Raw genomic sequence first — 12,038 nt, 5'->3', positions numbered from 1 at the left:
GGTTTTTTTTTAATTTTTATTTATTAAAAAAAAGAAGAAGAAGAAGAACTGGGTTCAGATATTCACAATGTGAGGGAAAAAAAAAAAGTCACGAGCTAGTACTCTTGTCATTCTTTAATGGTGGATAGCTTTCATGGGTCAAAATCAAGCTTTTTTCGTCTCTCTTACTGTATGTTTTTTTTGGGTTCAAAATTGAATTTGGTCTGGCATTTACATGTTAGATACTGGTGGAGTAATAAAGGATTGGGTATGGGTTTTGGGTTTGCTTTGAAGTTTGAGAACTGAGACGACTGAGCATGAATGTGTATATACATGAATGAGTCTACGGTACTGCTTTCTCTGCTACTATGCTTTGCTGCTGCTATGCTATGCTGGCTCGCCGAGCCAATCTGCATGTGCGAAGATACTTTGACTCTGATTTATTTTCCTTTACTCTACTTTACGTCTCAAGCTGCTTTTTTATTTTTTATTTTTTTTGATGGAACGTCTCAAGTTGCTTGATTTTTAGGCTTTTGGGTTCGGTTCTGTACAAGTTACCAAAGTATGGGTTTGGGTGAATAGGAAAGGTCAAATAAACTTGGCTTGAGGCCTGACAAGTTCTCAAATATCACATGTGGTGTTGTCCTCACCTCATCTCAAAAGAAAATTAATGGTAGCAGGTGACAGAAAAAGAAAAAAAAAAAAAAAAGGGAAAAAAGGAAAGAAAATAAGACTGTATGGAAGAAGATTTGTTCAGGAAATTCTGCAACAATGTCAGCCTTAAACATTGTTAGGAAGTCAGTAGGATACAAAAAAGTAGGGAAAAAAAGTAAAACAAGGTACTCGATTTTCGGAAGCTCGAGTACTATATTTAGAATTCGATTTTTTGAAATTTGAGTTTTTAAAAAGTGATAAATTACTAAATATTTATGAAACAATACTAATTTGTCACAAATTTTATCAAAACGTGATATTTACTTATTTTCACCGACGATTTTTTCCTTCACGTGTTTCAAGTTTTAAAGGTGGAAGAGCATTTTTTCCGCTATTATCTTTATGATGTCCCAAGCGAACAGTAGTGCAGTTTGAAAAAGTTTGTTAGAAATTATGAAAGGAATTTCACTGCAGGGACCAATGCTAGAAAAACTGGTATACTTACATAAGATTGGGCCCTAGTTCTTATCTTGGGACTTTCTAATACTTTTCTGCGAACGAGTTCAGTCCTTACGTTATCTTGTTCATAATTCCACGTGAAAAAAGACAGAATTGACTGTCTTTTGGGTCAATCACGAAATTGTACCCAATAGCCTGGACAAAAGAAATTATGAGGGGGGAAATTTTTCCACGAAAACTCTTAACTTTTATGCTGTCATTGAGGCAAAAATAACCAAATACTAATATTTTTTTAAATTATTAGTATTTTACAACTGTTTGAGAAATATCTAGTAAAGTAATCCTTTTTTGAAACTCATGTTTCACAAATTTGAATTTGATATGTAACTCGAGTAAGTTCACTTAAAACTCGAGTTTCATATGATAAAACTTTGCCTGTATTTAAACAATAAGAAAAAAAAATTAGATAAGCCAACAATTGTGGCCTCCCATCCCACGTAACCCTAATAAAAGAAAGAAAAAAGACAAACCCACACTTGGAAGAATAAGAAACAAAATTGAAAGCCAATGAGAAAACCATTTGCCTGTGTATAAACAATGATAAAAATAAATAAATAAGTCAACAATTGTGGCCTCCCATCCCACGTGACCCTGACAAAAGAAAGAGAAAAAGAGGAACCCACACCTGGAAGAATATGAAACAAAACTGAAAGCCAATGAGAGAAAAAATTGGATAAGTCAACAATTGTGGCTATGTGAGTGCGGTGTTTCTTACATGGTACTCGAGTCGTCGAGTGTACTAAACTTAAGTAACACATTGCAACGTTCTCAAATTCCACATAATCGAGTTTCTTGTGGCATTTTTTATGGAACTTAATTTTCTTAAACTCGAGTTTCTTGTCAAATTCGAATTTTAAAAAAGTGATATATTGCTAGATATTTCTCAAATAGTGGTAAAACACTAATAATTTCAAAAAATAGTGATATTTGGATATTTTTGCCCTGTTTCACTGTTTCAAGTTTTGATAAGATTGTGTGAAAAGGAATACTGAGTCATGTGTGATGCCCCAAATGAGGCTTTCTTGAAGCAAGATTCATGGCCTCCGGAGTTTTTATAAGGCTTAGAATATTGGAAAAAAGTTTGCCTTCAAACCAATTTTGAGGGGAACTTCCTCCAACCTATTATATATAATTTAAAGGAAATGATTTATGTGCATTTTTATTTAAATGACTTTTTAAATGAGTAATGACATTTTAGAGAAAATTTCTTTGAACTAATTTGGAGCAATTGGTACAGTCTTCATATGACGAGATTTAAAACATATAAGAATAACTTTCTCCAAAAAAAAAAAAAAAAAAAAACCTTATAAGATTTGCAGGTCCTGAGTTTAAAAGTCCTAACCAACAACTTTGGGTCCACCCAAGGACTATTCATTGTAATTATATGACTACAAAATAGTCAAAGTGGAGTAGTGGACACTCAAGTAAAAGGAAACTTATTAGTTTAGATAAATAAAATTATATGAAGTGTATGTACATTGCAGGCAAGTATTTCAAAAATGTTTATAATTTTTTAACATTACTATTTTTATTTTGGACAATAACGACTTACTAGTTTACATGAATAGTACATTATAAAGCTTACATTGTAGGCAAAAATGTGGCATATCTCTATACACTTTTTCTGTGTTCACTTTCGTCACACCAATTAATGAGAAGTGATTTTTTTACATCCTTTAGGTCCGTTTGGATACAGCTAAAAACTGAAAATTGAAACTGAAAATTGAAAAATACTGTAGTAAAATAATTTTTAAATGTGTGAATAATACCGTGGGACCATTTTTAATGAAAAAGTTACTGAAAAGTGAAATTTGTGGGTCTGTGAACAGTACACGATGTGCACTGATTGGATGAAAAAGTTTGAAAAGTCAAAATTTGCGGTTACTATTTATTGAACAGTATATGAACAGTAACCGCAAGTCAAAAAAACGCGTGAAAAAAAAAAAAAAAAAAAAAAAAAGGAGAAAAACGCAAACGCGCTGGAATCAACACAATCCAAACGCAGCTTTAGTCTATTATTATTGAAGGCGAAGATACACACGCATGTATCTTTTTCATCCTATTGGTGTTTATTTATAGGAGTACACCTCAACGATCTAGCAACTCTTCTCTCATAGAATCTCGCAAATTAAATTTGAAACTAGCATTACTTTTCTATTTTCATTTCCATTTCTGCAACTGGAGGAATTCAGTGGTCAATCATGGCTACCAACTTGCCCCTTCTCAAGTTTCTGTTCTTTCTCTTCTTCTCATCCTTGGGGACTTCTCATGCCCAATACATCAAACCAGGCGATACACTTATTAGCTCCTTTACTAGGCGTTTGCTAGATTCTCCAAATGGGAGGTTCAATTTGGATGTCATGTCGGTGGCTAAGTCTAACTACACCTATTTAGGTGTATTTCTAGTTTTATCCAATCGTACAGCTCAATGTATATGGCATTTAAGACAAGGCATTCCTAGTGCTAATGGCTCTGACGAGGTTATTTTGGAAAACAAGGATGGAGCCTTGAGAATTAGGCGCCAAGGTGGGATTCCTATTACACTATGCTCTTTCGCTACCAATAAGACTATCGCTACTTTATTGGATTCCGGAAATTTTGTCTTCAATGAAGTGTACTCCAATGGATCTACAAAGCGGGTGTTATGGCAAAGTTTTGATCATCTGGACGACCAACTTATTCCCGGAATAAAATTAGGCGTCAACCATAAAACTGGTCAAAACTGGTCACTTACATCATGGTTAACTTCGGACACCCCAATTCCAGGGGCTTTCACTCTTGAATGGGACCCCAAGGGACATGAATTGGTGATTAAACATCGAGGGGTGGTTCATTGGAAAAGTGGAGTCTTGAGAGACAACCAATTTGAGAATATTTCACCACATCTAACATCTATGTATGATTTCAACGTTGTCTCAAATGGGGATGAAGAATCCTTCTCTCTCAAGTATAAAAATCAAAGTTTACCACAAACGTGGTGGATTCTTAGTCCTACGGGGCAATTAGTGGAAGATTCCATAAATGGCAAAGTATTGATAGCCGGAGAACATAATTGTTACGGATATAACACTGATGGAGGATGCCAACGGTGGAATCAGCCAGAGTGTAGGCATAATGATGGCACAGTTGATTTTAAAAGTGGTGTTTTCACTGATATAGAAGACCACTTTTATACCACTCCAAACACAAATCTTTCCACCAGTGATTGTAAAGTTAGTTGCTGGAACAACTGTAGCTGTGTGGCTTTTTATTCTCTATATGAAAATGCAACAGGGTGCAAATTTTGGACAAATATGACGAACTTCATTCTTGACGATTCATCAAGATCAGAACGTCTCTATATCATAACGCCAGAGACTTCAAATTCAGCGAATCCCAATAATATAACGCCGAAGGCTTCTCAAAGTGGTATGTTTACTAGTTTTTTGTCTTACATTAACAATTCAAATTCTCCAAACTGTATCAAACAAGTTAATTGTAAGCGGCTCCTACTTAAACTTAACTATTCTATTTGAACACTGTCGATATGCAATAATATACAATTCTTTTTAGAGAGAGAATTTTTGAAATGATTACTAATCATAGTTGTTTATAACCTGTAGGAAAAAGCAAGTGGATATGGATTGGTATTGTAATTGCCATTGCTTTTGTAACTTTTTCCTGTATAATGTGCTACTGCTGTCTACTAAGAAAGAGAAAAGTTGTGCTTCAAGGTAAATAATTCACATATAAATTGAATTTGTTAGATAATTCATTTCACTTTTTTCATTATTATTTGCTATCTTTAAATGGAAGTTTTGATTTTAAGTAAATTTATACAGGACATAACAAAACCACGGAAGAAATAGAATTGCGTAATTTAATGATTTCAAATAGATTTGATGATGTGAATGAGTTTCCAAATGATGGAAAGAATGGATCTGATATAACTATATTTAGTTACGAATGTATCAAGGTTGCCACTAACAACTTCTCATTAGAAAACAAGCTTGGAGAGGGAGGTTTTGGACCTGTCTACATGGTAAGCCCCAAAAACTTTCTAAGTAGAGATGTATAAATTAACTTATGTCCAACATTCACTAAACCTTGTTTGATCATCACAATAGGGAACATTGCTAACAAGTCAACAAATAGCCATAAAGCGACTATCAAGAAATTCAGGGCAAGGCATAATTGAATTCAAGAATGAGTTGATACTCATATCTAAACTCCAACACATGAATCTTGTTAAGCTTTTGGGTTGTTGCATTTTTGGAGAAGAAAGGATGCTAGTCTATGAATACATGCCCAACAAAAGCTTGGACTACTTCCTATTTGGTTTGGAAAACATTAAATTTTTTTTTTTCATCTTAAGGCTTCATTTGTTTTCTTTATAGAATTAATATAATTATAAAAGCTTAAACTGCTTCCTATTTGGTTTGGAAAACATTAAATTTTATTCATCTTAGGGCTTCATTAGTTATCTTCATAAAATTTATACCCTTATTAGTATTACTTTATATCAAGTATATTATTGATCAGATTTAACTTTTATATTGGCCAGATTCAAATCAAAGCAAGCTACTAGATTGGAAGAAACGTTTCAACATAGTTGAAGGAATTGCTCAAGGTTTGATCTATCTCCATAAATATTCAAGGTTGAAAGTAATTCATAGAGATCTAAAAGCCAGTAACATACTCCTTGATCAAAGTATGAATCCGAAGATTTCTGATTTTGGCATGGCAAGAATTTTCAAGCAAAATGAAATGGAAGCAAATACTAATAGAATTGTTGGGACATAGTAAGTTAACTACACACTATTCTTCTAGAAAAAGTAAATAATGCTAAAGATTACCACTCTTTTAAGTTCATCAATTCTTTTTTCAAATAAAAATGTTCATCTTGTGTTTTCTTGTAGCGGTTACATGTCCCCTGAATATGCTATGGAGGGTGTGTTCTCTATGAAATCAGATGTTTATAGCTTTGGAGTTTTAATGCTTGAAATCGTGAGCGGTAGAAAAAACAACAGCTTCTATGATGATAAGCATGCACTCAATCTAGTAGGATATGTACGTAATATATATATAAATATATATATATATATATATATATAACTATGGATCATATATATATCTATAGTTTTGTGTTTCCAAAATTTTAAATAATTATTCCATTTTTTAGGCATGGGATTTATGGCAAGAAGGTAAAGGGCTAGAGTTAGTTGATCCGACAATAAGGGAGTCATGCGTCGAATATCAAGTACTGAGATGCATTCACGTTGGTCTCTTATGTGTGGAAGATGGTGCAATTGATCGCCCTACCATGTTAGATATGTTGTCTATGTTGACAAATGAAAGTACACAATTACCATTACCTAAAAAACCAGTTTTTTCTATTGGAAGGAAATCAATTGTGGCAAATATTCCTAACAAAGAACCTGAAGTTTATACGGTGAACGACTTGTCCATTACTGATATGGATCCCCGATAGGAGGTATGATTTCATAGTAATTTTATCAAATAATTTATTTCAAAATTCTTCTAATACCTTAGAAGTCTATAATTGGTTGCAATTGTAACATTTTAATAAGTTTATTATCTACTTTTTCATTTTTCATTTTATTTTAGTACATTTTACTTCTTTGATTGCATATGAGCCTAGTGTGTAGTAATTCCCATGAAGGACTATGTGAATGGGTTGAGAAATATCATTTTGTTGCAATTAGAAACTCCAAATAAAAAAATTCCCATAAAAAAATACTGAAAATTTTTCATTTAAAAATCACTTAGTCAAAGTCAAAGTGCTCAAATGTCAATTCTACTCGGCATAGATGTTGACTGTTAAGCTGAGGTTACATTGTCGTATCTTTTTTACCAGAATCTTGGAACATAAATTTTTTTTTTTTGAGAAACAAAGTAATTGCTAAACAAATACGACTTAATTATACTCTCTCACCAAGTTCAAACACATTAAAATTGAATCTATGAATTATTTGACTAGCTTATGAGAAATTATTATTATTTGTAGTTATTTTGTATGTTGACATACTTGAAGAAGTTAGGGTCTTTAAAAGGCCCAGTGAAATAAGTTACATTGGCTAATAAGCCCCGCCCCTAGAAAAAGGGATAGGGTCCACCTTGTAGAATCTCAAGTTAAAAATGTTAAAAGACCAAGAGATTTAGGGTTTTTTCTTATGTCAAAAGAAAAGAAAGGAGGGAGGAGGGCAGTGAACCCGTGAAACTATGAAAGCCAAAGGCTAGCATTTGGTGACAAGTTATTCTTTAATCAGGTAATCACTCTTACTTCCTTATTCGATTCAGAATTAGAGACCACTGACATAGGAATATGGGTTAGATTTGAAAATGACACTATATAAGTGTTAATTACCAAAAATTGTAAAGAGATTTACAACTCAATTAGTACCTCTTAATATTTCTACTAGAAATATCTAGAATTTAAATTAACTATCAAATTAATGGCCAAGAATTCATTGTAGGATGCCAATATTATCATTTGCATTTAGGCAAAAATGTCTTTTTGGTTCCTATATTTTGGGTCAATTTTCGTTCTAGTACTTACTTTTTTGGAGCATTTATTTTAGTCCTTGAAAATAGAAAATCATTTCTAATTTAGTCCCTATTTTCATCTTACTGATTGAAATTGTTTATATGGTAGACAGAGTATATGTTGACATATTCGATGTTAACGTGGTTAATAAAATACTATAAAAATTATTTTGGCATTTTTTAAATTCCACGTCAGTATGGAGATAGATCAAACCAAAACTAATCTCTAGCAAACCCCAATTCTAAATCCAGCAACCCAATCCAGCCTCCATCAAATCCAGGAAAGCAAGAAATAAATACAAGAAACCAAACCAAACCATAAACATAGTATCCAAGCCATTCTCCAACAAACCCATAAACCAAGAACTTTTCTTGGGAAACAAACACACAAAAAACCCAGAAAAACAAGCAACTCCACATTCTCTCCAAAAAAACAAAAACATAAACAAACTCAGAACAAGAGCAAGGGGAGGAACAACATCGGAGGTGAAGCCGTGAGTGTCTTGCAATATGAAAAGGAGAGGAAAATCGGACCACAAGTGAAGCTGTAGGCAGAGGAGATAAGGCTTGGGGTGGCTCGTCCATGGCAGATCGGGAAAACCCTCAAGGGCCACTCCGCCCAACTCAAGCCTAGCCACGCAAAATCCATCCCTGTCCACCAAAACCCCAACCCTCAAGGGCCACTACCGTTCATCAACGCTGCCACCCCAGGCAGTAGCTCCCAAACCCACACCTCCCTCTCTAATTCTCTCGCCTTCGCCCACTCTCTCTCTCTTTTCTGTCTAATCTGAAGGGCCAGTAAGAGAGGAAAAGAAAGCCCTCTCTCTCTCTTCACGATCTAATACGAAGGGTCAATAAGAGAGGTAAAAAGAGAGGGTGAGTTAAAAAGAGTCTCTGAACTTAAACCAGTTTGGAGAGAAAGGACTTGAGACAATTTTGAATCTATATTGCCAGGGGGTTGGGATTTTGATCTGATTTTTTATTATAATTTTGTGTCTAAAAAGTGGTATATTTAAGTTGCTTCATTTTTATTTTTTATTATTAGGAAAAGAAATTTTGTGAAACCGAATGCAAAATAGAGATTACAGAGAATGGCTGAGTTATATCACCGGCCTTCAATGCAGTTTGGCATTTTTTATAAATATTTTTCTCACATTCATCTGTCAAACAAAATTGAAACAAAAACCGAAACCAAAATGAAAAGAACAAAATTTTACTTCTATTGATAGAAACCCCGAATATTGGAAACCATAGATTTTGTGAGAGTTACTCCTTGAGTTCAATGGAAGAGGAAGAGAAGAGACTGGGTTTTCTCACACCATGGAAAATAGAATGTGGTTTTAATCCATTAAGGGCTGTTTGGTAGGGCATTTTAAACCCTCATTTTCAGTTTTTAAACAACATTACACACTTTTTTATCCACACATATTTCAAAAAATTACAAAAAACACTACTCAAACTCCTCTACCAAGCAAGCCCTAAATGTCTATGTCAAAATAGCCACATTGCTTAATTTTAGAAAGGAAATGTAAGGTAAGCACATAAACCACGTATCTAAGTTTTGCTTTATAATATGCTCACCGGTTTTCAACCGACTACAAGGTTTTCAACATCAAATATATTGTGAAGGCAATGAACTTATGTTAAGTAGTTTGAAATCTTTGTAGTATTATTTTGTGATAATCTTATTGAAAAACTTCCTGAGCATTACATCCGGTTTCTATAAAATATCCAATTTTACCATCTCAAAAGCTAGTTTATCTATTATACCATACCATTTATAATACACCCAACATCTCAATTTTTATATTTCTATACAACATATTAAAATAATATATCTACACAATAAAATATATAACCAAAAAAAAAAAAACATTATTTCAATTTTGTAATGAGTCAGGGAGAGAGAGAGAGGGGAAGATGCTTTTAAGGAATGAATAAAAAACATTATTTTAATTTTGAAAGTAAGCTACAGAACTATCATAAATTTAGGATGGTATTTTAGCACAATTGTAAATTTTTTACAATTGCAAGACCGGGTAACGGGCTATTATGGTACTATAGTACAATTGTAAATATAGCATATGGAAGACCAGGTATTGATGCTCTATATATCTTGGGATCAAGCACTTTGTGAACCAAGTATCCAAAGTCTAATAGTAAGGACATGTAAGTGATGTAACATTGAAATTGTGAATTTTCACTTGATTTGATGATTTGAGAATTTTGGACATGTCTTTTGAATATGTTGGATGGAAGTTTTGGAAATGGATTCTATTTGAACATATTTGTGATTTTATGATAGCCAACAGGGTTCAATATATTGGCCTTTAAAACCAGTGCTCTAAACGCCGTTATCAAGGGAGTATGTATACCCGTATATTTGTTTTTGCTGAAGTATGTATACCCGTATATAGGGAGTCTGTTTATGATAAATTTATGCCCATAAAAGTCTAGTGCCCCAACCAATGGGGGAGTCTATTGTGTCTCTATCCATTATGATAGTTTCTAAATCAATTTTCTCGGTAAATATCTATCATTTACTAAGCATGTTACTATTCCATTGATAAATTTATAGTTTGATATATTGTAAGCTCTATTATATGATCTCCTTTATATATAATCTCCTTTATAAAAAGACTTCCAATAGTTAACTTGATCCTATTCCAGTGTATATTATAGATAGATATACTTATTGAGCTCACCCCATTCTAATATTGTTCAGATTGAGCGTTGAAGCTCTGAAAGAAGATTTGACGCAACCAGAAATTTGTGGATTCGCAAAGACTTGATCACTAGCTATTAAGTAATGCTTGGAAGTTTATTTGTAGTTTGGAGATTGTTTTCATTAGAGCTTTGTTTTTTTCTTGTAATATTATTTACTAGTCGGAGTTTTTGAGAGTGGAACTCGTATATTTGAGATATGTTTGATTATGGAGGTATTCTTATCTTAATTATTATTATTTTTATAATTAGGTTTAGCTTGATAGTTTTTAATCATGTTCTTAAGTTCACAAAGATCATGTAGATTTGAGTAGTGACACGTGGTGGTGACACATGGCATCAAGTATGTGGTGCTGATGGTTGGCACATGCATATATGTGGGCACTTGTTAACGTGTGATGATGCGTATATAGGCCCGTACGTGAGCTTTGGTGCTTGAATCTTTTTCTTCTGCCTCAGCATTGGGGGATGATTTTAGCTGTTATAGGTTGCTAGTCGCTGAGCTATGAATATATTTCAGTGTTTGCTCAATCGAACTGCTAAGCGGACGACCTAGATTTGACATGTTAAAAGTTGGCACTGAGTTCTTTTTTTTTTTTTTTTCTTGGTAAAAATGCAAAAATGTTCATGTGAATAGGCGGTGCTAATAATTTTTTTAAGATAAATAAAATAAAATAAAAAATTGTAAAGAATTGATAACAGGTTGATGAAGACTTGAAAATTCATAAATATGACTAGGGCTGTCCACGGGTCGGGCCAAGTCAGTTTTGGACCCAACCCATACCTAACCCACTAGCATCGAGTGGGAGGCGGAGGGACCTGAAATCGACCACCAGCTTCAATCGGTCAAATTGATTTCGTGTTCAAGTCGGTTTGGTAAGTGGAGAGAGTCACCAAAGCTGCAAACGTCACCGAAATTTTCAAAAAATTCACCGGAATTTGTAAAAACTCACTAGATTTGCACTGAAAATCATCGAAATCTGCTTGGATTTGACCGAATCTAGCTAAATCTTACCAAATATGGTCGAGATCTCGTCAACTCTCCTCGAATTTGAGCTTGATCTTGCTAGAGTTGGCCGGATTTGTATATAACATCAATCGGGTCGAGTGGATTGGGTTTTGGAGAAGAAAACCCGCCACTCGACTCGCCAACATTGGGTCTTGGGTACGGAAACCTGTCACCGACCGACGAGAGCGTTAGTTCGGGCTTGAAATTGGGTGGGGATCGGGCGGATTGGTCAATCCAGCGGGTCTAGACACCACTAACTATGACTATTTTTTAAAAGAAATTAGATGAGTGTAAAGAATTGAGCTACTCTCAAAAAGTGAGAAAAACAAAAGAAAAGATTAAATTAAATAAAAAGGGAGAAAGTTCTTTCCCCCTCTATGTTTGAAATAGTTCATAATTCCTCATTTGTCTTAAAAACCAATCAATTTCCCTCTCTCTATGTTTGGGAAATGCACAAATATTCAAATCATTTACTTTTTAAGTTAAATCTAATACAGGATAAAGTGACATTTGAATGAGAAGAGAATGAGTGTGTGTTTTAATGTGCATTGTTGATTCCTTATTCGCTAGAAGAAATATAGAAAAAGAGCTGAAAGAAGGCGGAAAG

The 12,038-nt window shown here is 33.8% G+C and overlaps 1 protein-coding gene across 1 annotated transcript; it reads left to right on the top strand.

Moving 5' to 3' along the window:
* Positions 1-3,333: 3,333 nt before the first annotated feature.
* Positions 3,334-10,613, top strand: LOC115984381 (G-type lectin S-receptor-like serine/threonine-protein kinase CES101). The gene is made up of 8 exons (XM_031107417.1): positions 3,334-4,560; positions 4,755-4,865; positions 4,974-5,173; positions 5,259-5,469; positions 5,696-5,933; positions 6,051-6,201; positions 6,314-6,625; positions 10,424-10,613. Exons 1-7 carry the CDS (start codon positions 3,354-3,356, stop codon positions 6,620-6,622), a joined length of 2,427 nt encoding a protein of 808 aa, XP_030963277.1. The 5' UTR covers positions 3,334-3,353; the 3' UTR covers positions 6,623-6,625; positions 10,424-10,613.
* Positions 10,614-12,038: the final 1,425 nt, after the last annotated feature.

This window comes from Quercus lobata, chromosome 4, assembly GCF_001633185.2.
Source record: "Quercus lobata isolate SW786 chromosome 4, ValleyOak3.0 Primary Assembly, whole genome shotgun sequence".
Lineage (NCBI taxonomy): Eukaryota > Viridiplantae > Streptophyta > Magnoliopsida > Fagales > Fagaceae > Quercus > Quercus lobata.
Note: the sequence above shows the minus strand (reverse complement) of the source record. Positions and strands in the feature narration are given on the sequence as shown.

Bases quoted from the DNA above. Each gene is read 5' to 3' on its own strand.
- LOC115984381 (XM_031107417.1), top strand. From the start codon at position 3,354: ATGGCTACCAACTTGCCCCTTCTCAAGTTTCTGTTCTTTCTCTTCTTC. The intron at 5,174-5,258 runs GTAAGCCCCAAA...TCATCACAATAG, and splicing joins GTTTTGGACCTGTCTACATG to GGAACATTGCTAACAAGTCA. The intron at 6,202-6,313 runs GTACGTAATATA...TCCATTTTTTAG, and splicing joins CACTCAATCTAGTAGGATAT to GCATGGGATTTATGGCAAGA.